The sequence below is a fragment of the Saccopteryx leptura genome, chromosome 4, assembly GCF_036850995.1.
Source record: "Saccopteryx leptura isolate mSacLep1 chromosome 4, mSacLep1_pri_phased_curated, whole genome shotgun sequence".
NCBI lineage: Eukaryota > Metazoa > Chordata > Mammalia > Chiroptera > Emballonuridae > Saccopteryx > Saccopteryx leptura.
In genome coordinates this window covers 38,375,256-38,400,385 of record NC_089506.1, presented here as the reverse complement: position 1 = coordinate 38,400,385, position 25,130 = coordinate 38,375,256, and the positions used below count along the sequence as shown (strand labels likewise).

The window sequence follows — 25,130 nt, the reverse complement described above, 5'->3', positions numbered from 1 at the left end:
AGAGAAAAAGTTAACAGGCACCTAAAACAATGAAAACAAATGGGAAGTCACATACTTGGCCCAGAGGAGCTCAAGGGCTATAAGATACTACAGGTGGGCTGCTCTACCAGGGACCATTCCACATGAACTGCATGAGACTGCACAGTAGAGGGGCCACAGATGTGAACTCAGCCCATCTGCCTAGTTCATCACTTCCCCACTGTGGGATCTGAGGCTGGTTCTTTCAGCACTATGCATTGCAATACCCCTATTTGTAATTTGGAAATAATAATAGCACTGCCACGAAGAATAGACACACAGACCAGTGGAACAGAATTCAGAGCTCAGAAATAAACTCACATATATTATACAAGCAAGTAATTTTTGACAAAGAAGCTGAAAACATACAATGGAGAAAAGACAGCCTCTTCAATAAACGGTGCTGGGAAAATTGTAAAGCCACATGCAAAAGAATGTAATTTGACTGGCATTTGTCACCATACATAAAAATTAACTCAAAATGAATCAAAGACCCAAATATAAGACTTGAGACAAAAAAATGTATAGATAAAAATGCTTGTACCAAACTTATGAACTTTGAACTTAGAGAAGATTTTTATGAATTGAACCTCAAAGGCAAAGGAAGCAAAAGCAAAAAGAAGTTAATGGAAGTATATCAAACTAAAAAGCTTCTGCACAGCCAAAGAAACCATCAGCAAAACAAAAAGGCAACCAACCAAATGGAAGAAGATATTTGCAAACAACATTTCAGATAAGGGATTAATATCCAAAAAATATAAAGAACTCATATAATTCAATAACAAAAAACAAACAATCCAATCAAAAAATGGGCAGAGGACCTGGAAAGACACTTCTCCCAAGCTGACATATAAATGGCCAACAGTGATCATCTTCACTAGCTATTAGAAAATGCAAATCAAAATCACAATGGAATACCACCTCACAACTGTTAGAATAACTATATCAGCAAAGCAAGTATTAATAAATGTTGGAAAGGCTGTGGAGAAAAACAAATCTGCATATACACTGCTAGCAGGAATAGAACTTGGTATAGCCATTTTGGAAAACAGTATCGAAGTTCTTAAAAATATTAAGAATAGAGTTACTGATTTGATCCAGCAATCCCTCTGCTGGGTATTTACCTGAAATTTTTGAATACATTTATTCATATAGATATATGTACCTACCTCTACATTCACTGCAGTATTATTCACAGTGACCAAAACATGGATACAGCCTGACCAATGGTGACAGTGGATAGAGTGTCAACCTAGGATGCTGAGGTCCCAGGTTCACAACCCTGAGGTCACCAGCTTGAGTGCAGGCTCATCTGGCTTGAGTGCAGGGTCACCAGCTTGAGTGCAGGGTGGCTGGCTTGAGCATGGGATCATAGACATGATCCTATAGTTTCTGGCTTGAAGCCCAAGGTTGCTGGCTTGAACAAGGGGTCACTAACTCGGCTGGAGCCCCCTGATCAAGGCATGTATGAGAAGCAATCAGTGAACAATTATGTGCCAAAAATAAAAGTTGATGCTTATCTCTCTCCCTTCCTATCTGTCTGTGTGTTTCTCTCTCTCTCTCTCTCTCAAAATAAATAAATAAACAGAAAGAAAATATCATGCTAAGCAAAATAAGTCAAATAAAAAGTCAAGAACCATATAATTTCATTTATATGTGGGATAGAAAACTGAAAGTAATAAATGAATAAACAAGACAAAGAAAAACTCATAAACACAGACAACAGTAGGGTGGTTACCAGAGGGGGAGGGTGGGGGGGAGACAGGAAAGAGTAAAGGGGTTCAAATATACGGTGAAGAAGAAGGCTTGACTTTGAGTGAACACACAATGCAATATACAGATGATGTATTCTAGAACTGTACACCTGAAACCTACATAATTTTATTAACTGATGTCAGTCCAATAAATTCAATAAAATTAAAAAGAAATAATAGCACTGCCACCTGGTGCTGTTTGGAAAATTACATTGGCTGGGGTGTTGGTAAAGTATTTGGAACAGTACCTGAGAGCAAGTGCCTGTTAAGTATACCTTTTAAAAATAGAGGCTGGTGCCTGACCAGGCGGTGGCGCAGTGGATAGAGCATCGGACTGGGATGCGGAAGGACCCAGGTTCGAGACCCCGAGGTCACCAGCTTGAGTGCGGGTGCTCATCTGGTTTGAGCAAGGCCCACCAGCTTGGGCCCAAGGCCCCTGGCTCCAGCAAGGGGTTGCTCGGTCTGCTGAAGGCCCGCGGTCAGGGCACATGTGAGAAAGCAATCAATGAACTAAGGTGTTGCAACGCGCGATGAAAAACTAATGATTGATGCTTCTCATCTCTCTCCGTTCTTGTCTGTCTGTCCCTGTCTATCCCTCTCTCTGACTCACTCTCTGTCTCTGTAAAAAAAATAAATAAATAAAATTTAAAAAAAAAAAAATAGAGGCTGGTGTGGTTACCTCAGAAGGAAAGTGGGGGGACATGAGCCTGGAGAATAAGTAGGGACAGACCTGTGGACCACAGCGATGTCCTTAGGATTCTGAACTTGACCTTAAGAGCAGTGGAGCCAGGCCTGAGCATCCCTGCCCCCAAGATCTCCCAATCTTGTAGTACTTAGGTTTTCTACCTCCAAGGGACATCTTGAATTGAATGAATATACTTAAGGAATGGGTTCTATCTCACCAGCAAGACTTTCAAAGTTGTTATCTTCTTTGCCTCCTAAGTCGCCTCACTTGTGAAATTGGTGTGTTTAGAACTGTTACAAGAACCAAATGAGACTACAGCGTGTGCTTCCCACAATACCTGGAATATAGTAATTATTCAGTATTCTTAAGTAGCACTTGAGAAATGAAAAAAAAACGTGAAAACGGCTTTTCCTTCCAAAATAAATGAAAATTAAAATCTAGGACACTCACCAAGCATGGCCAAGGTGTGCATGATCATAGACAGTTGGTCCACAGCTATACCTAGGAACAAAGTTAAAATCCATCATGTGAAATATATTTGCAACAAAAGAAACCACTTTTTCAGTTAAGATTATCATATAAATATCTTTTTTTTTTTTAAAGTAATCACTTTTGGGAATGTACAGCCAGGAATCTATTACTTGGTTCGCTAAATTCACAACAAAACCTGCCAATTCACCGGGAATATACCCGTGCTTTCTCATTGATGCCTCCCATGTATTTTATTACTAAATGACTTCCACCTGAGAACCCAACCCCGCTTTTCACACAAAACGCTCAGTCCACAATCCTTCCCATCCCACCTCTCTCAGCACCCCGCTCCCCACAATCCCCAGGAGCTACCAGGAAGCGGCGTCCGCGCTAGCTACTATTAAGGGGTCCTTCCTCCGTGTGAGGCTGTTATACACCTTGACGCCCGTATCATGGCCTGCAGGCTGCAGCCAGCCCTGCCCGCGCGCCCCCGACACCGCCCGCCGGGTCCCTAGACCCAGTGTGGCGGGGAGGAGCGGAGAGGCCCCGAACGCCCGCTGCATGACAGGCCTTCAAGCCTGGCGAACAAGTACCGTAAACTCCAAGTGCCTTGGGAAGCTCGCCACGCCCACTTAAAGAGGGCCCCGCCCAACCCCGCCCACACCGGGAGGGACCTCCTAGCAAGGCCCCGCCCCACCAGGAAAACTTGCAGCCAGGCCCCGCCTTCCCCGAGAGGGTTCGGACACCGCAATCCCCCACACCGGAATAGAACCCGCCCCTCTCCCGCCCACCCCGGAAAAGGATCTGTCACAGTCGCGCCCATCCCGGAAGAGGACTTGGTCCGGTCCCGCCCACCCTGAAACAACAGTAAGGTAACGGCGGCTCCGCCTTCTTCTGGCCTGTCGGCGTCCGCCGCGGCGCGGGGGGAGGGGCAGGGTCTGAGTCCTAGCAGGGGAAGGGTGTCGAAACACCAGGTCGCGGAAAGAGGTATTCTCTCCCTCCCGGGTGGTGAAGTTGTATGAACCCCGGCCGGGGCCGGAAGATCTCTGGGCGCCGGAGTTCACCGGGCGAGTACCTGCCGCTGATTCCTCACGTGCTCGCGAAGCACGTTGCACCCCAACACGCACACGTTTGCACCTCGGCAGACGCACGCACCCAGGGCATGTTTGTATCCCAACACACACCCTCTTTCTCAGTCTCCGGATGAAAGGCCAAAGCTAGGAAAGCACCCATTCATAAAGTACACGCGGTAGGAAATGTCTGTTTGGTATTCATTTTAAGGTTAAAAGACATCTAGTTTCTTAAGACCAAAAGCATTCTGAATTGCGGTTTCAGTGGTACTTTATAAAAGCAGATTCACTTGGAAGTTACTTTAAAATTATCTCGACAAACGTGCTCCTATTGCTATCTTGGAAGTGTTTTTTAAAAACCCACAAAAAAACTTTGCTTTTGTGGTCCTTAAAAGAGCAGAGATGTTCCTCAGTTTTTTTTTTCGGTTTGTTTTGGTCTATAGAAAGGGAAATGATTAGAGACAAAACAGTCTGTTCCTAGAACACTTAAAACATTTTTTATTTTTGAGATCGTTGTCCAGCTCTGCAGTGCCGTTCCAAGCTGCACTGTAGCGTAAACTATGTTCTATGCATAACAACTAAAATGTTAGAACCTGTTGTTCCACACTACTCAAAGTTCTACCGGAGTACAGGTATTAATTATCCTTTCCTCACTGCCTGCATACTTATCTTGATGTTATTTTACAATTGTCTCGTTTCTAGTACAATGTGCATATTTCTCTCCCGGAGTACTTCAGGTTGTAAATTCCTTTAAATCTCGCGCTGTACCCAGCACTAAATTCAAAAAAGAGCTGCTGAATTAATCTCTTATGAAATCCACCTGTTGTGCAGGTGGGAGGAAATTTAGGTGGTTAAATAGCTGATAGAGGAAGCTTTAATAGAATTATTAGCTGTGCCAGTAAAATAAGAAAATGAACAAAAGGCTTGACTGAAAAATAAGGCTTGACTACAGTCTGTGAGAACACAGAATTCAAGGAAAAAGCTAGAAGTTTTGAAAACATTTAATAACATTGAAGACCAGATTCTGCACACAAACAAGGATAGCTGCCATGTTTGAATTGGCTATAGAAATCATGACTTTTAAATTAACAATGGTATCTTCTGTCTTCAGAAAACTGGTCGTGTAATATATTCACCCCGTGATTCTACCTTTTCTTAAGTCTTTTGGGAATCATAGAAACAATGACAAACATTAACCCATTATTTAATAATTGTTAAAAATATGATTCCTTTTGCAGGTTGAATATTAAGGTAAGTAAAAGTGACTGGGAAGATTATATGCCAAAAAAAGAATCTTGTTAATTTGAAGTGACCCCGCCCCCATCTAGGTCAGAACAAGGGAGTGTGTTAAAATGAATGATTCCAAAATATCGTGAGCATCCCGGACAGTTAGCTCTGTTGGTTACAGCATCATCCTGAAGTGTAGAGGTTGCTGGTTTGAACCCTGGTCAGTTTACATGGTGTTCCTGTCTCTTTCTCTCCTTTCCTCTCGCTAAAATCAATAAATAGAAATTTAAAAAAATATATCATGAGTGCCATTTCTTAGTCCTTAATGACAACAACAAAAAATGTAGTTCTCAGTATTACATTTTCTTTCCAGGCAAAATCTTGTAAATCCAAAGAAGAGATAAGGCATTGATTAGGGCATTTCAAATTTGAAGTTAATGTTTTCTTTTTTAAGCTCAAAACAAAGAATTGTATAAAATATATTCATCTCTTTTAATACCTTATGTTTGAGCATCCAGTTAAACTAGAAATGTAATTTTAGAAAAAAAAGATTTACTATCCATTTTTGCAACACACTTCAAAGAGCAAAACTGAAACGACCAAGATTCCTTAATGTAGCTTCAAAATTAAACCTTTTCTTTAATGGTATATTTCAAATGCAAGATCACAGTTCATTGTTTTAGGTATTGGTCTTCTGACCTTGTTTGGGAAACTGTGAAGTCATTGGTATATATTTTAAGAATTTTGTAAAGCTAATAAGTAAAATATTTTCCGACTTCTTACCCCAAGGGGTAAATTAAATGTCTTATAGAATGTAAACGCCTTATTTGCTACTGGACCCCCAGGGCATAGAACAGTAGCTAGAACATGGCAGGCACTCATTAAATATTTCTTGTTGAATGAATAAGATGTCTTTGTGTTTTAAGTGTCTGTAAAATCCATGAAACATTAGAGGAATTGTTCTTCAGATAGTATTGTGATTTTTAGAAAAGATGACCTTGTCTAAACACCACCTTGACTATCATTGGAAGGGGTAAATGATTTCCTTTTTTTTTTTTAAGATTTTTTTTTTCCTTTTACACAGAGAGAGAGTCGGCGAGAGGGATAGACAGGAACAGAGAGAGATGAGAAGCATCAATCATCAGTTTTTCATTGCGACACCTTAGTTCATTGATTGCTTTTTCATATGTGCCTTGACCGTGGGCCTCCAGCAGACCGAGTAACCCCTTGCTCTAGCAAGCGACCTTGGGTACAAGCTGGCGAGCCTTTGCTCAAATTAGATGAGCCTGCACTCAAACTGGGGACCTTGGGGTCTCAAACCTGGGTCCTCAGCATCCCACTCCAACACTCTATCCACTGCGCCACCGCCTGATCAGGCGGTAAATGATTTCCAAGCTTTTTTTTTCTTTAAAAGATTTTATTTATTGATTTGAGAGAGAGAGAAAGGGACAGGAGGAGAGGGAAGCATCAACTCAGAGTAGTTGTTTCTCATGTGACTTTGAGGGGCTAAGCCCAGGGTTTCAAACCTGCGATCTGCAACCTCAGCATTCCAGGTCGATGCTTTATCCACTGTACCACCACAGCTTAAGCTAACCTTTATTCTTAAATTCAGATAACCACTACTCATTCAAGAGCCAATGTACGCAAGCATTAAAAGAACCTCTCTCTTTCTTGCTATTGTACTTTTAAAACTGCTTATATGCTCTTAGAGAAAAATGTATAGTTTTTCTTATTCAACTTTACACTCTTTCCTTATTCCATGTAACATCTCCATTTCCACATGTCATCGTATTAGTCCTTTGTGCAGACCAGTGGCCAATAAATTTTGTTGTATGAAATGAAACTTTTACCATGATGTGCTTTTAACTGGGCCAAGACTGGAAACGTGTGAATCTGTGAATAAAATAACCCTTTTCCCAAATACCACCGTGAACATCCTCCTGATGTGGGGGTTGGATATGGGAGCGTAAGAAGAAGTGAAGAACAAACCCATTTAGTTCAAAGTGTAAATATTATTCGTCGTTTGTCACCGTGGTAACGTTCTGATGTGAACAATCCATTATGAAGGACAAAACAGCTCAATTTAGTTTCATTTGTTGTACCAACATCCATATGACAAGATGTCTTACGGATTGCTGGAAAGAGCAACATTGTGGATAGTAATCTATTTTTAAAAATTGTATTGGCCCGAAATATTACTGGATTGCATATAGTAATTAAAAAAAAAATTTCCCAAAGGTCTTATCACATTGTTTGGTCGCTAACACCCCAAATCTCAATGCTAGAACGTGCCCCCGTTTTAACTGCAATGTAATTAATTTATGTCTACATAGTGCAGCGTGGAGCAATAGAACAGACCCGGAGTTAAGGTTGAAACCGTATTAATAAAAGGGGAGGAAAAACGGAGCACTGTCCAGGAACGGAATTGGTAGAGACGTCACGAGGCGGAGGGAGGGGGGGTCAAGCTCATTTACAAGGCTTGAGACAACGACAAGACAACATGCCCACCTTGGGGATGACAAGACAGGGAGACAGCACAGGAGAACCGATGGGAATGGAAGGCAACCGAGCTGGGCGATCGCCACCAGGCAGGACACGCTGCAGCGCAGGCCGGAGGCCGGCGGACAAAGGTGGAGGGTGGCCACGCCCACAAGGCGGGATCTCTGATGCAAAGGGCGGACCTGCGCGCCGGCCTGTTGTCCAGGCAACGGGATTGTCTGTGCTGGGGTTTTAAAGAAAGCCCCAAATCTGGGAGTTAGGCCTGGGAACAGGAGCCGCTAGTGGGGGAAGGGCCGAGATAGTACAGGGAGACACCCCAGGATTGCGGCGACAGGACGCCAGGCTCTCCCAGGTTTAGGTGATCTTTCGAAGTAAGAGAACGGAGTTTGAGAGCAGATTCCAGAACACAAACGGAAAGGGGTCGGGGTCGCCCGCCCTCTGTGGGAGTCCGGCCAGGAAGCAGCTACCCTCGCAGGCCCCTTTGTCTCTAAACCACTCGGCACTGGGCTCCGGCCGGCGACACAAAGGGAGGGCGGTGAGGACCGCGCAAGTGCGAGAGCCGCCGAGATTGCTGGGAGTGGTGGTCCGGCCACGGAATGGAAGGTGTCCCTCGCGAACCGGCGACCGCCCTGGCCATACAAGTGCGCATGAACCACCACTTCCGCCCTGCTCCGCCCGCCCTCTGTTTTCTACCCCTCCGCAGGACGCGGGTTTCGAGTACTGTAAGTAGTTAAGAGCCCTGAAGGAGTTATCCGACATTGTCCCGCCCTCTCTTTATGTTGATTGGGCCACTGACATGAAGGCTGCTGTGGACTGGCTCCAGAGGTTGCCAGTCAGTTCCGAGACGTACTTATACTCCCGCTGCGCTGTGGGCATTAGAGATTGAGGGGCTGCGTGGGAAGAGGGGGTGGGCTACCTGGCCGTGCGATGATCTCGAGGCGGTGGTACCGTGGCAGGGTCCATTCCGTCTGGGTCTTAGCCAGGTCTTCTTGCTGCCATCCCGTGTACCCCGGCGGGCATGCAGCGGCGTTGGACAGGCTCTGCCTCCAAGTACGAAACTCATAGTAAAGTTTGCGCCTGGCCTCAGACTACCCCCCCACACTGTCCCCGCTACCCCCGCTATCCCCGTTACCCCCGCCCCGGCAAAAGTGACAGACAAAGCCACACCCCCGCGCGGCCGGGCCGGTGAGGGGCGTGAATGCGGCGGGGGCGGGGCCCGCGGGGAGGGGGTTGTGGGGGGTGGCGGAGCGCATGCGCTGTACGGGGGGCCGAATGTTTCCCAAGTGTTTGAAACTGGTATTTGGGTTTTCCACGTTGGACAAGTGCGGCGCGGCGGACAGCGCGCGCCCCTTCCCGCGCTCGCTCGGCCCGGCCCCGGCCCCTGCGCCGGGGTGCGCGCCCGCACGCCTGCCTGTGCCCGCCCCGCGCCCGAGGCCGCCGAGCGCTGGCCCGGCCCGCCCGCTCCGGGTCCCCGGGCCCAGGCGGCGCGGCTCGCAGATGTAGCGGCGCGGGGCCGGCAGGAGGGGGGACGCCGGCGGGCGGGAGGTTTGCATTTTGCAGGGCTGGGCTCCGAGGGGGCGGGGGCTGGAGGAAGCGGAAAGCCGCGCCGAGTCGCCGGGGACCTCGGTGAACCATGTTGAGCCCTGCCAACGGGGAGCAGATCCACCTGGTGAACTATGTGGAGGACTACCTGGACTCCATCGAGTCTCTGCCTTTCGACCTGCAGAGAAACGTCTCGCTGATGCGGGAGATCGACGCGAAATACCAAGGTACAGCGGGATGGATGGGCGGGGGCGGCCACTCCATCCCCGCGGGTCACGGCTCTCTGTGGGGCCGCGGGCCGTCCTGTTCCCTTCCTGGGGAACAGTGGGCCCGCAGAGGCCACCCTGGCCCAGCAGGAACAAAAGGTCTGGAGCGTCTTTGATTCGCCAAGGTCCTTGTGCGCGAAGCCGGGACACGGAGGAGGAAGGAGAAACGAGAGGTTTCAATGCCAGGCTGCGCGAGCAAAGCGCTCTTTGTAGTGAAGTGACGAGGCGGGGTGCTGCGGGGGAGGGGGCTCAGGGGCTCAGGCTACGGCGCGGAAGGAGGGATGTGCCGCGTTCGCTAGGGCTGAGGGGTGCAGGGACAGAGCTGCTGAGAGGGCGTTGCGGACGAGGGGTCTCCCGGCCTTGCTCGCCATCCCTGGAGCCACCTCCACCCAGTCCCGAATCAGAGTGTTATATAAAGTGCAGGGTCGGTTCTATGTGTGGTGTAGCCCCGGTCGTCCCCGCTGAGTGCCCCGGCCCTCCAGCGGCTCTAGACACCGAGTAGGGGGCGACGCGGCCGGGTGTAGTTTGCGGATTGCCAGGGCTTTATTCCGTGCGTACGGTGGAAAGGGGAGGGGAGGATGAGGCGAGGAAGTCGCCTTTCTGTGCTACACTCGGGGGGCGCGTGCAGAGACCATGGGCTTGGAGAGGAGCAGGCAGGGGAGAGGACCTGTGGGTCGTTGTCTGCAGTCCCGGCCGCCCAAAGTGCGAGAGAGAGGCGGAGGGTTCATGTCCGCTGGGAATTGTTGGCTGTTGGGGAAACTTTCTTGTTAGGTCAGGCACAGCTTTGGGGGCTCTCTTTGGAACGTAGGTCGTCACTTGGAGTTTACTAATGTTTACAAGGCTGCGCAGCAGGGAAACGGAAGAGTGGGGGGAGGCGGAAAGCCACTGCTTGCCGCGAAACACAGAATACGCTAGTCGGCGAGGCGCCCCTGCGCGCTCTACCCGAGACTCGGTTTCGCAGCGACATTTATAAGAGGCTTATTAGCATATTGCGAAAGTCCCGCTTCGGTTTTCTTCTGATTGGCTGTGGCGTCCCCATGGAATGTCCTTATCAGTCCGCTGCTGAGCCATTGGCTGCTGGGCCGGATGAGGGCGGGCTTTGCGCTGTGACTGGCACGGGTCTGTGTTTCCGCGGCCTTCTTTTTTTCTCTTTCGTAGAGGGGCGGGGAGGAGGGAGGAGGTCGAGTTGATTTGAATGTCTTTGGGTCGCCCGGCTTCCGGCCTTGGATTGGCTATTGATGCTGCAGGGTGGACCATGTTCCCCTGCCCCGCTCTGTGATTGGATCTCCGCCTGGCCTCCGCCCTCCCGCCCGGCGACCCCCATAGGCGGCGGTTCCCGGGGCGCGGCGCCTCGCCTCTGTCCACCCCCCCCACCATTGGCCGGCCCACCTGCTCCGCCCCGATCCTCAGGGCCTTGAGCCCGGCCACTTCCGGCCGTGGAGCAATGGCAGCGCCCCAGGAAAGGGGGGTGGGGGGGGGCGAGGCTTGTTAGCTGTATTGCTGGCTCTACGGAGAACTCGGTTCAGGCGTCCGGCTTTGGCCCCCGTGACCCGCGGGACAGTCCAGTGGCCTCGAGGAGTGGGGGAAACGTGAGTGACCCGTGGCTGGAGGCTCTTCTCGTTGGTCGGTACCGGGATGGCTTGGGCAGTTGAATGTTTGAAGTTCCGGGGTATTTGAAGGTTGCACAGTCTTTGTAGAATTCGTGGCACTTTCCTACATGACAAAAAAAAGTGTATCTTTAAAATTTTCCAACATCCCCATCAGTATAGCCCCTGTAATTAATTTCTTTTAGTATTGTGAAGAAACCTGTTTTCGCTGTTCAATTAATACATGCCGCGGTAGTTATTTGGCTCTTGCGGGGAAAATGAATTCCACCCCCACTCGGTACATACTGAAGTCAGTGATGTTGAGTGAGCTGTAAAACCCAATCATTCGTATGATAATAGTCATAACTTCTTTGTTTGGGGCTTGCTATAAATGTTGATACATGCAGCACAGTTCTGAAGAATTAAGCTTTTGTTTTTAAAGAACTGCCGTATGTTGCAAGTCAAAAATACATTTCTGATAATTGGAAACATCAAATTTTTGCTGCAATTTTATTTAATCCTTTATTTTTTCATGGTACCATTGCTTTCCTACTTTAATGTTGCTGTGGAGCAAGCATTTTTAGAAGAAAGGGTAAGCAGCAGTTTCAGCTGACTGAAGAAACAGGTGTCCTGGCAAGATGCCTCCCTGGTTAGCACTGGTGTTTGTTTACAGATGTTTGAATTTACCTGGTTTTGTTACTAAAGTACTTGGCTTGGGCGTCCAAGAAATAAATACCGTTGGGAAGGTAACAGAATTGTTACTTGCTAATTTTGTGATGTTTGTTTCTTTCCCACAAGTGAGGATTCACATGGGTGAATAAGCTTGCTTGTAATAGAAAAGAAGTTGTATTTATTAAATTTTAAATTAGCCATATGGTAGAATTGTTCTCTTTTCTATGAAATAAAACTCTAGAAATTTGGTTACTTGTTAAACCAAATGATAGTTTTGTAATGTGCAATTCATTTAAAAATAAATGGTAGAAACTCATTTTAACATCTATGAAATAGAACTTGGGTTGAGAACAGCTGTTTTATTTTTGAATTAATTACTCTAGGAGACTGTAAGACTATGGTATTTGTTCTTTTTGGTGGGAGACTGTCTACATTGTTCCCCTAAAATATAGCCTGGAAAATAATACCATTTGACTAAGCTTCATTGTTAGCCTAAGTTCATATGTTCACTCTAGTTTTAGGTTTATGCCTTATAACTATTTGGAGGTAAAATATGGGTGGTAGCCACGTTTTATACATTTTTCTCCCCATATACCCCTACACACTGCCTAGTTGGAAAGTAGAACTGCCTTATTTTGAGAGAATGCAAGAGGTTTTCAGGAGAAGGTCTGATGCTATTTAGCAGCACTATTTGGGGAAAATAACTGGAAATTTCTACCTGTGTATTTGGGCTTTTGGCAAGAGCGTTAACTTTCCTTATTTCAGTCATATTTTTTAACAGCTTTTATTTCTTGAGAAATTGCCTAATTATATTTTAAATTCACATACACTGTCTTCTACCTGTAAGAAGGCTTAAATTTAGTATTGAGAGTTTTTTAAATTTACTTTTTATAATGTTTCACAATCTATAGATATAAATATGTTGTTTTAAGCAGTAAATGCAAAAGCAAAATCTGCCACCTTTGTTTTAAAAAAAGGCTAGATTATCTGGCTTATTGTAACAAATCTTTTCTTGTTGTCAGTAATACAGAAGAATAACATGTTTAGATGAAAATGATGTGACTAATAAATTGAGGCTCTGGGTCATAAGTAATATTTATATACATTCTGTAATTTCATATGGTATTCTAGACATTAGTACATTAAAATAAAAAGAATAGGCCCTGGCCAGTTGGCTTAGTGGATAGAGTCAGCCCAGTGAATGGACGTCCTGGGTTCAATTTCTGGTCAGGGCACACAGAAGCAACCATCTACTTCTCTTCCTCTTTCCCTCCTGCAGCAAGTGGCTCATTGGTTTCAGTGTCTGTCCCGGCCCTGAGGGTGGCTCGATTGGTCCAAGTGCTTCAGCCTTAGGTGCTAAAAAATAGCTTGGCTGATCAGAGCATTGGTCCAAGAGGTTGCCTGGTGGATCTCGGTCGGGGCGCATGCAGGAGTCTATCTCACTATCTCCCCTCCTCTCACTTAAAAATAAATAAATAAGGCAGAAAGAATAAAAGTCTTTAAATTATTAGAAAAATATGTGAATAAAAACAATGGTAATACAGGATATAATCATTCATTTTATTGAAAATGAAAGTTTGGGCCCCAGCACTTCACCTAAATTTGAACTTTTTCCCTTACTGCCTATCCTAGGAGTATTTGTTACTTATGCTTCTGAATGCACACAGAATCCCTTGGGGAGCTTTGAGTGGCACTTTGCTGAATGAGAACTGTGTTGGCATTTGTATTTAGTGCCAGGGATATTTTCAACAGAAAAGATAAAGTGTAGTAGGAGGGCATACAAGTAATAATATTTTTCATACCAGGAAGTCTTGCATTGATCATTTGTCCTTTGCAATTATTTTTTCATGCACTAGAGAATTAATTAAAAGGCTTGGTAGTGTTTGTAGCATGGGTGTAATGCTTATTTTTTCCTTTGTAGAAATCCTGAAGGAACTAGATGAGTATTATGAGAAGTTTAAACGGGAGACGGACAGCACCCTGAAGCGGAGACTGTTGAACTGCATTCAGAGAGCCCTGATTCGGAGCCAGGAGCTGGGCGATGAGAAGATCCAGATTGTCAGTCAGATGGTAGAGCTGGTGGAGAACCGGACCAGGCAGGTGGACAGTCACGTGGAACTCTTTGAAGCACACCAAGAGGTCAATGACACCACTGGCCACAGTGGCAAAGCTGGCCAGGATAAGTCCAAGAATGAGACAATCACACAGGCAGAAAAGCCCAATAACAAGAGATCTCGGCGACAGCGCAACAATGAGAATCGGGAGAATGCAGCTAATAATCACGACCATGATGACATCACCTCAGGAACACCTAAGGAGAAGAAAGCAAAGGCCTCCAAGAAGAAGAAACGCTCCAAGGCCAAAGCAGAGAGGGAAGCATCCCCTGCAGACCTTCCCATCGACCCGAACGAACCCACGTACTGTCTGTGCAATCAGGTCTCCTATGGAGAAATGATCGGCTGTGACAATGACGAGTGTCCCATTGAGTGGTTCCACTTCTCCTGTGTAGGACTGAATCATAAACCAAAGGGCAAGTGGTACTGTCCCAAATGTCGAGGGGAGAACGAGAAAACCATGGACAAAGCCCTGGAGAAATCCAAAAAGGAAAGGGCTTATAACAGGTAGTTGGTGGACCTTGCTGAACCGCACGAAGAACTAAGCCAGTGTATTTATTACGTCACCGCCTTTGGTGAGGCACAAGGACTGTACAGTGTATATTTTTAAAGAATGTTAGAAAAGGAGCCATTTCTTTTGTAGGGATGGCAGTGATTCTCTTGCCTTTTGTTCTCATTGGTACACATGTGTAACAAGAAAGTGGTCTGTGGATCAACATTTTAGAAACTAAAAATATAGGTTTGAATTAAACACTCAAGTGAGTCTCAGACTGATTTTTTTAATTATTATTATTATTATTATTATTGTTTTGGCTGGGGAGTTGACTTGGAAGCAGCCTAACACATTAAATGTGGAAAGAAAAGATTCATTTAGCCTACTGTTTTATTTTAATAATAGTAATATTTCATGAACAAATTTTTAAAATTTAGACAAGTTACTAAATCTTGCTATAATAATGTGTATCCATATAACAATTCAATAAAAAGGTTTAAAGTTTGAAGATAATTTTTTAAAAAGGTAGATGGTTAAATTTTACATGGCAAACATTTTATATACTGTCCTGTTCCCCAAATGGCCATTTTTTAAATGATTGGGTACGTTTTTTATTGAATCAAACAGAAGTGGTCTAATCATGGATTCACATCATGCTTTTGCTGTCACACATCCTAGTGTAGCATATTTTAATTTATATAAGGTGGTATAAATGTACATTTCCAAGTGAACTTGCACTTTCTGTATTATAATCAGAAGTGCAGCCAGATGCCATTGTGAAACCAAGGTGTGTTTTCCTGCTGTGTGCATGAAAGTTGTATAGAGGTGACATCTAGAAATAAAAGAAAAAAATTAATTTAGCCAGTTCCTCTAACAGTATATTTAATTTTCACATAAGTGATTTTAAAGTTTTTGTCTTAAAAATTTGTACACCAGCAGTTTAGACAAAGCCTTAAGCAAAATTTTGTATTATTGTTCTCACTTAATGAAGTAGAAGTTACCGAATTGCCAACAAATAAATGTCAAAACAATATATATTTAGACCAGGAGTTGGAAAATTATTGCCGAAGGCCAAATCTAGCCCTCCACCTGTTTTTGTATGGCCTGTAAGCCAAGAGTAATCTTTGCATTGTTAAATGGTTAAAAAAACAAAATTAAAAGAGGAATCCTATTTTGTGACACATGAAAATTATATGAAATTCAAACTTTAGTGTCCGTAAATAAAGTTGTATTGGCACACAGCCATTCTCATTCACTTACTCATTGTCTGTGGCTGTTCTTGTACAACGGCAGAGCTGAGTGTTTGCGACAGAGAGACCATATGACCCACAAAGCTGAAATTATTTATTTTCTGGCCGTAAGTTTGCTGACCTGATTTAGACTTAACTACTTGCATGATAATCTGTGTCCTTAACTGCCCGCATATTGAAAGACTCAACGGAATATCTATTTCTAAGTGATACATGGTTTACTTTAACCATATATTGCAGAGAATGAGTTTCTCTTTCTTGTGGCAGCTTCACAGAGGATGTAAAACAGAGTTGAGTTACCCACTGTATGTAGCACCTAAGTATGTATGAGGCATTTATTGTAAGTAAAACAGTAAGTTGTTTTTCAATTGTTTGCTTCATTTGATAAATAATAATTGAGAACTTTATTTGTGCCAAACTTAAATCTCTGTTTTACAGTGAATTTCCATTATAGGAGGCTATTTGGTAGAGAAATGTAAATTATATTTGATCATACATTAAAATGTGAATATTTGCATATCAACACCTGCAAATAAACATTTACTTTTCCATCAAACCTCCAAAAACATTGAAGAATCTTGACTGTTAGAATTTGATAAGATTTACCAAGACAAACAATAAACAAAAAGTTTAAAAACTTTTTATTGATATTTAGAAGAAATGAGAACAAGCGAGAGAGAAACATCACTTTGTTGATCCACTTATTTATGAATTCATTGGTTGTTTTTTTTTTAGAGAGAGGGAGGGACAGATAGGAAGGGAGAGAGAGGAGAAGCATCACAGTTGCAACACCTTAGATGTTCACTGATTGCTTTCTCATACGCGCCTTGACTGGAGGGGCTCCAGCTGAGCCAGTGACCCCTTGTTCAAGCCAGCGACCTTTGGGCTCAAGCCAGTGACCATGGGGTCATGTCTATGACCCCACCCTCAAGCCAGCGGTCCTGCACTCAAACTCAAGCTGGTAAGCCCATGCTCAAGCCGGTGACCTTAGGATTTTGAATCCTCAGTGTCCCACCACCTGGTCTGGCCATTGGTTGTTTCTTGTGTGTGTCCTGACGGGTTGGAACCCACAACCTTAGTATTTATCAGGTCAGTGCTCTAACCAACTGAGCTACTTAGCCAGGGTAACAAAGTTTACTATGTGGAATAAGTTTAACTGAAATACTTGATAATAATTCAATGACATTAAAACTAGTTTAAAAGAATCTCTGCTTATATAAGATTCTATTTACTAGTTTTTAGCTTTTATTAGAGCTAACAATGAATATTAAGTTGTAGAAGTGAAGATTAACTAGAACACAGTTGCTAATAGCAGATTTCTTCATACAGGATTTACTCAGTTTTGGTGTTGACAGCTGTAGTGTAGAGAGATAAGCGCAGAGGCCAAAACTTGCTGTATTCGTTTTTTTTTGTTTTTTTTTTTAATTTTTTATTTATTCATTTTAGAGAGGAGAGGGAGAGACAGAGGGAGAGAAGGGGGAGGAGCTGGAAGCATCAACTCCCATATGTGCCTTGACCAGGCAAGCCCAGGGTTTTGAACCGGCGACCTTAGCATTTCCAGGTTGATGCTTTATCCACTGTGCCACCACAGGTCAGGCCAAAACTTGCTGTATTTGAATGCATCTTTGTACTTTATGGGTTTGATCGTTCAATAAGCTTGCTGAACTTTTGATCCATGGTTTTTCACTTTTAAAACACCTATTTCATTTTGGATGGTTCTGAGAAATAGATGAGGTTAAGTGAATGACATTGGGATGATGTTAATTAAATGCTGGATATTTCCCCCCTCCCTTTAATGAAGTTTCTATGGTTAGGGCATTTTTTTCTTTGAAAAATGTGGAACATTACAGAGGCAGATTTTTGTTAGGTTTGGCAGTCTTTCAAATCACTTTTAATTCCTTTGGGCAGTAAAAAAAAAAAAATCACACCTAAATACTTTGTGTTTAAGATTCAGTTTATGATTAGATCCAATAGAAAGGAGGACTTTAAAGATTTACTCTCTTAGCAACTTTCAGGTATGCAATACTGCACAGTATTAGTCACCATGCTGTACATTACACCCCCGTGACCTGTTATAACTGGAAGTTTGTACCTACCTTGTGACCTTCACCCATTTTGCAACCATCAGTTTCTTATATTTAATAGCCAAGTTATTACAGTTCATATAGAATGTAAAATGTTTCCATTAGTATGAAGTACTTTATTTTAAACTGGACTGAGGAAATTTGGTTCATTCAAGTAACTAGTGTGTATTGAGTAGCCATGACTGTCATTCGTGGGGCAGGGGACAGAGGAGACTGTACTCCAGGTCCTGAGAAGGAATACTGACTGCAGTGACAGGACCCACGAGCCACGCACAGAAATGCAGCTTCTGTGACCTCAGATTATGAGTGGTTACAAGTTCTAAAAGGCACTTACCAATGTAAAAACCATTTTATTATTTCTATATTTATCTTAGACTGGGAGTTTACTTGAAATATCCTCTTGTGTCATTCATACAGTGTTCCAGGTAAAATGTATTAAGATCTTAAACCTTTTTATTAGTTATTAACTTTTTGTTTATGCACTTCTTTTTTTAGATTTCTTTTTTTGGTTGACTGATTTTTAGAGGGAGGAGACAGAGGGAGAGAGAGAAAGAGTGGGGAACAGTGGGAAGCATCAATTCATATTAGTTGCTTCCTGTATGTGCCTTGACAGGGCAAGCCCAGGGTGACCTCATCATTCCATGTTGACATTTTATTCACTGCACCACCATAGGTCAGGCTGTCTATGCCCTTGTAAAGACTGCTTTTGGCCTGACCTGTGGTGGTGCAGTGGATAAAGCATTGACCTGGAACACTGAGGTCACTGGTTCAAAACCCTGGGCTTGCCTGGTCAAGGCATATATGGGAGTTGATGCTTCCTGCTCCTCCCCCCTTTCTCTCTCTCTCTCTCTCTCTCTCTCTCTCTCTCTCTCTCTCATTCTAACTCTCTCTCCTCTCTAAAAAATGAATAAATAAATATAAAAAATTTAAAAAAAAATTCTAAAAAAAAAAAAAGACTGCTTTTGCAGGAGTTCAGCTAAAGTAATTTATTGAATCTTTGTAATAACTGGCATGTATAGAACAAAATTTTAGGATATTGTCTGTCTCCCTCTAGGTTTTAGCTTGAAATCCGTTCCTCTTTAATTTGGGGGTCCAGGTGGTTTTAGGTGATCTGGGAGGTAAACTTCTGAGGTTTGTTTTATCTGGAGAAATTGCTAGTTAATTACTACTTTAGGCACTCATATTCTCATCACCCTCTCTCATGCTCTTATGGAGGGCCCAGAAAGGACTTGAGCCAGAGGTGTGTCCTGAACCAAGATAGCCTCTCGAGATTGTTTATGAGGGGCTTTGGTTTAGGATATTTATGTTAACTATTCATCTGTTTTCCCCACAATCCAGACATCAGTGTGCTGTGTCCCCTCTCCCCAAAAAGGATGACAACAAATTAACTGGAATAAAGAAAAACATTAGGTCACTTCTCTTGCCTCAAAACTTTTTTTTACCTGATTTTCTTCATAGAGATGGGGTTGATACTTTCTCATTTCAAATTTCTGCTTTAAAAAGAAGTCACTGCAAACAGTAACAGGTTAAATCTTTTATTTTATTTTATTTTTTTTAAATTCATTTTTAGAGAGGAGAGAGAGAGAGAAAGACAGGGAGAGAGAGGAGAGAGAGACAGAGAGAGAGAAGGATGGAGAAGCTGGAAGCATCAACTCCCGTATGTGCCTTGACTAGGCAAGCCCAGGGTTTTGAACTGGCGACCTCAGCGTTTCCAGGTTAACGCTTTATCCACTGTGCCACCACAGGTCTGGCAACAGGTTAAATCTTTATGTGCACCATTCAATGCTTTGTTAAACCACACATTTTTGATTAAACAAGAAAATGCTTTTGTTTAAGTAAGTCAACTTGAAGTCTTTCATCATTGCTAGTATAGAGAAGTGTTAGCCACCATTAATTGTCTGCCATGTGCTACTTCTGTGCTAGGTTCTTTGTATACTTTAGGTTAACTATTTAAAACGACCCTGCCATGAAGATATTAGTGTTTCTGGTGAGGATGCTAAGATGCAGGTGAAGGGACCTGATTCACACAAGGATACCCATCTCGTACTGTCTGCAAACCCTGTATCCTCTTTTCTTTTTAGCAAGAGAGACAGACAGACAGACGGGAAGGGAGAGAGATGAGAAGCATCAATTCTTTTATGCGTCACCTTAGTTGTTCATTGATTGCTTTCCCATATGTGCCTTGACTGGGTCCTCCAGCCAAGCCAGTTGACCCCTTTCTCAAGCCAGCAGCCTTGGGCTTCAAGCCAGTAACCTTGGTCTGAAGCCAGAGATCATGGGGTCATGTCTATGATCCCATGCTCAAGCATGTGACCCCATGCTCAAGCCAGATTAGCCCACGCTCAAGCCGGCAACCTCAGGGTCTCAAATCTGGGTCCCCTGCATTCCAGGTTGATGCTCTATCCATTGTGCCACCACCTGGTCAGGCAAACCTTGTACCCTCTTACCACCATCGTACACCAGGAAACCTGCCTAATGGTCAGGACCTGGCACTGTTGTCCCATGTTAATTGACACCAGGAACAGAGCGAAGTGTCTATGTCCTTACCGCCTTGTGTGGTAGGGAATTACCTCAATTTATGACAAAAACTGAAGAAGGTAAAAGAAACGTGGAGAGTAGACCTGGAGTAGCAGCCTGGGGCGATCAGCTTTGTCTTCATTGCTGGACTTTTTACCTGAATGAAAGACCTGTGGTACCAAGGCCAGTGATAATGTGTATCACAGGGGTACCAATCTAGCTAATGTGTGACAGTGCTGTATTAATGCTAGCCATCAAACAAATAATGATGTTAGTAATATTTCTGGTCAATTGTTTATTATTCTTGTTAACAGGTGTATTCTGAAAAATGAAATTGAGGCTTTTTACAGCTAGAGTCAAGGCCAAACTTAAAGTGGTCCCTTCCTCTTTTGCCTGTATGAGGAGTAAATTGCAGTTGCTTTTCTATAAATGATTGTTTCTCTTTGTAGAACACAGAAGTAAGAAGTTGGTTTGATTGCAGCAGCAAACTCTATTAAATTTTTGACTTACCTCCTAGATTGAATTTAAGTAGAAGGAAAATTAGTTCAGTCCCTTACATGTGGAGGTAAGGAAGCTGAGGCCAGAATGATGAAATCACTCCGCAGTTACTGGCAGGGCTCCTATCCCAAGTTCAAGTGCTATAGCTCCAGGGCCGCACCTGTCACTCTGCAGTTTTACATGTGGTCCGGACTCACTTGTGCAGGCGTTAGGCAGAGTCACTCTTCATGGAAAGCCATAGGCCTTCAATAAATGTGTTGAGTAAAATAATCTAAGAACTGACCTAGAAAAATATGACTGTTTTCTGACTTCTAAATGTTCTATAATTATACCTAAGAATTAAATTTCAAATTAATTTGTGTGAATAAAATACAGTGTGTCTGTAGTCATGGTGCACTTTTGACCGATCACAGGAAAGCAACAAAAGACGATAGAAATGTGAAATCTGCACCAAATAAAAGGAAAACCCTCCCAGTTTCTGTTGGATGATGTGGCAGCATGTGCGCATTCACAGCTGATGACGTAACACCGTGTATACAGCCCACGGCCATGCCAGTGGAGATGTGGACAGTACAGAGGAAAGTTCATTGTGTTCTGTGGCTCTCTAACTTCGAATCCATGACCAATCAGCGCGTTATAACGAAGCGCCACCACATAGGAATAACATTACTCGGTGGGATAAGCAGTTGAAGGAAACCAGCAGTTTGGTGGAGAAATCCGGTTCTGGTAGGCCATCAGTCAGTGATGAGTCTGTAGAGGCTATACGGGATAGCTACCTAAGGAGCCCTAAAAACTCTGTGCGTGAGCCCACATCAAACTGCACTGAATAGGTATGAAACTGGGAGAGTTTTCCTTTTATTTGGTGCAGATTTCACATTTCTATCGTCTTTTGTTGCTTTCCTGTGACCGGTCAAAAGTGCACCATGACTACACACACACTGTATATTTAGGATAAATGCATAAGACTTTAGAAATGGTATTTTTAAATGATTACTATTTGAGAATTTGGTTAGATTTTGATCAATATATTCAATGTATTCTATTATAAAATATAAAATTTTATAAAAGATCATTGTTCATAGGGTTTTTAACAATTTATCCATTTACAGAGATGCTTAGGAATGGTGTGCTGTCTCCCAAACTTATTTTGCATGAGAAATTGCTTGATAAATATTTACATTTCTTCTATTGTTATATCTAAGCATCAATTTTGGTTGCAAATAACAGTAATTAACTGACTATGCTTTAAGCACAGATGGAAAAGATAAGAGAAAGTCCAGAACCAGAGCAGCAGTGAGAACAGACAGCATGGTTTCCTCTCTGTCACACAGATGTGACTTGGGAAACAGTATGGCCCAGGTGGAAACAGTCCCACTTGGCATCAACTGCGGCCAAGGGGGCAGATGGCATGCTAGACACTGAGTTACTACAAGTCTGGTTTGGACAGTCAGGTACTATGTTTAGCGTAAATCTTTCTGTTTTTAAAATCCTTGCCCTGATAGATGACATGTTTAAAATGGATAGTTATACTGCCACCACAGCAACCAGATTAGGTCTGGCTTCATTCTTTCCCCATCACTTGGGATGTGCTTAGGGAATGGAAATTAACTTTGGTATTTTAAGATAACTAAAAAAATAGGTAGTGGTGAAGATTTTAATTATTTCATGGTTAATATACATAATTTTCAGAATATTTTTGATTTTTTGCATCACTGATCTGCTCCATAAACACGATAAATTTAAAGTTGACTAATATAGAGAAATACATTCTGGATACAAAGTTCTGCCATAAAATATCAGTTAATTGAAGGTACTAATATATACATAAGGATGAACTTTCACAGCTCATCTTTCAATGCGGAAAGCAAATAACAGGATTTCATTTTGCAAACTTTGAAACCTTATTTCTAGACCGAAGATGTTAACAAAAGTGAAAACTGGATTGAGCTGCCGAAGGGAAGGGGGAGAATAGAATGTATGAGGACAATCAGGACACAGTCTGTGTGGTTTATTCATATTACTCTATATATTTTTAAAAAATGATCTGAAAGTTCAATGTAAAGTAAGCACAATATTATCTTTTATTAAGTTCTAACAGGTGGTGCAAATCTTAGATGAAGTTATAATCCTACCGCTGAGTTTGCAGAGCAAACTAATTTTTAAAAAATATTTGACAACTAAATATACTGTAGAAGAGCAAATTTGATCATACGAGCAAAGACTCAAAGTGGCAGATTCACTGTAATTACTGAGGAAGCTAAGGACATGGAGGAATTTATTAATTTTACCTCCTCTTATTCCTATAAGAATACATTGTAGGGATGGCTCTTATGACAATTTGATTTATATATTTCTAAATATCTGGCATAGGAAAGAAGCTAGTGAATGCCATGTCTGGCCTCCTGGTAAAGTCGTAACTCTGGAGTGTACATTGGATAAAAGATCGTTCCACCACGAGCATTGTTTCCCCCCATCTGTAATGGGGCAACTTGGACTCAAAAGACAGTTGACGGTGTCAGGCCAACATTCCTTGAGTGCAGAAAAAGCATTAGGCCAATCCTAGAAATAAAGATGTGGACAATAAAATAAAAAAGATACCACTGAAAGGACATACCAATCTGTGGAAGCCATGAAGAACTTCTGATCAGTGTGGCAGATTGAGATAGCTCCCAAACACTAAAAATGCTGGATGAAATATGTAGGAGGGGGAAAGTATTCAAAACTTTAAATACTTTAAAAGTTTTAAATACATACTTAAGAGGAAATTACTCATATGCTGAAGCAAAGGAAATCAGAGTAAGAACAGTTGGCAGGTGCTGAAGAAGGAGGCAGGTGACTCAGGTTGCCCAATCAAAAGGCGTGTGCTGCTGGCCACAGAGATGAGTATATGAATGGGCAGATAGATACCCTAAGTCCATCACTACAGTCTTTCCTGGAACTTTCTTTTCTGAAGCTACCAGCACAATTTTTCTCTTTCTTTTTTTTCCTTATCCTGTTAGAAATTAAATTTAATGGGGTGACATTGATCAATAAGAGTACATAGGTTTCAGGTGAATATCTCTATAGACTTTTCCTCTTTCCATTGGAGCTGCCAACCAGTGAGGATCTGAAGTTTGGGTTATGGGGGTTGCCTTATCTACCGCGTGGAGAAAGTCCAACATAAAAAATGGAGAGAAATAGAATTGCCTGATGATATTGTCTCAATACCTGAAGCATCATAAACCCCTGGAACCAACCAATTAGTGAGTTGATAAATTCTTTTGTTCTTAAACTAGTTCAACTTGAGTTTATATACTGACCAAATCAACCATCACCTCCACTACCCAATGCTGCTAACTTCACCAAGATAACAGCTAGCAACAGTTGGTGAATATCTGTATTACAGATCTTTTAAAAAAAATTGTTTCCTGCCTGACCTGTGGTGGTGCAGTGGATAAAGCATCAACCTGGAATGCTGAGGTTGCTGGTTCGAAACCCTGGGCTTACCTGGTCAGGGCACATATGGGAGTTGATGCTCCCTGCTCCTCTCCCCTTCTCTGTCTCTCTCTCCTCACTAAAATAAAAAAAAAAGAAAAAATTCTGTTTCTGTATGCACCCTGACTGGGGATCAAACTGGTAAACTGTGTGTATGGTGACGATGCTCCACCAACCGAGCTATCTGGCCAGAGCTCGCCTATGGTGGTTTTAAAACAAGAAGTTTCACTCCTCCTATCAGACAAGGCCTGATATCTCCTCTCCTGGCCTCCGGTTGAGTCTACCCACCTGCCCTCACGAGGAGTGTGCAACAGACATGCCTCTGTGACTTTCAAGGAAAGAATGGGTAAGGCAACCCAGCTTCTGACTGACTGATCCCTCCTTTCCACAGATGTTCACCCTTGGGACACAGCCACTTGTGAAGGCCTTGCAGGTGTTCCTGCTATGTCTTCAGTTGAGTCCCAACTTGTAGCCACTGCCAACCACCATATGTGTGAGTGAGTGAGATTATAGATGATTCCAGCCCTTGGTGACTGCCAAGTGAGAAGAGACGAGCTGTCCCCACCCAGCCTACCCAAGTCACAGAACCCTAGCAAATTAATATTGGGGTTTGTTACATAGCAGTAAATAACCAGAAAATACCTATACAGAGACACTATTTTGCCTTGCTTCTCACATAAATGAGATTATATCCTATGTATTGATATAGGATAACTATATCACAGGAAAACTAGTTCATTGTTTTCTTGTGTAACATGTTGCCCTGGAGATCTTTCCAGATCAATACATTAAGATTATTTAACATTAAGATTAATTAACTACTGCAAATAATTTTGTCCTATACCAAACACTCCTCTACTTGAAGAATACCTATCTACTTGCTATTTGAATCTTCTCATGCAGGTGTATG

The 25,130-nt window shown here is 43.1% G+C and overlaps 2 protein-coding genes and 1 pseudogene across 4 annotated transcripts in view; 2 read left to right on the top strand and 1 right to left on the bottom strand.

Annotated features, from left to right (window-relative positions):
* Positions 1-8,769, bottom strand: part of CARS2 (cysteinyl-tRNA synthetase 2, mitochondrial) — a 74,050-nt gene extending 65,281 nt beyond the window's left edge. For 2 of the 3 annotated variants that reach the window (XM_066380558.1, XM_066380557.1), the window contains exons 1-2: positions 3,301-3,546; positions 2,908-2,958 (exon numbers count right to left, since the gene is read on the bottom strand). In XM_066380558.1, the coding sequence (XP_066236655.1) occupies positions 2,908-2,958; positions 3,301-3,491 (242 nt within the window). In that variant the 5' untranslated portion in view covers positions 3,492-3,546. Of the gene's footprint in view, positions 1-2,907; positions 2,959-3,300; positions 3,547-8,640 lie in introns of those variants that run through there. The other variant, XM_066380559.1, reaches the window with a different exon arrangement.
* A 215-nt stretch (positions 8,770-8,984) lies between these two features.
* Positions 8,985-15,652, top strand: LOC136402774 (inhibitor of growth protein 1). Its single transcript, XM_066380560.1, has 2 exons — positions 8,985-9,493; positions 13,712-15,652. The coding sequence occupies exons 1-2, from the start codon at positions 9,358-9,360 to the stop codon at positions 14,413-14,415; spliced, it is 840 nt and encodes a 279-aa protein (XP_066236657.1). The 5' UTR covers positions 8,985-9,357; the 3' UTR covers positions 14,416-15,652.
* Positions 10,111-11,081, top strand: LOC136403253 (uncharacterized; annotated as a pseudogene).
* Positions 15,653-25,130: the final 9,478 nt, after the last annotated feature.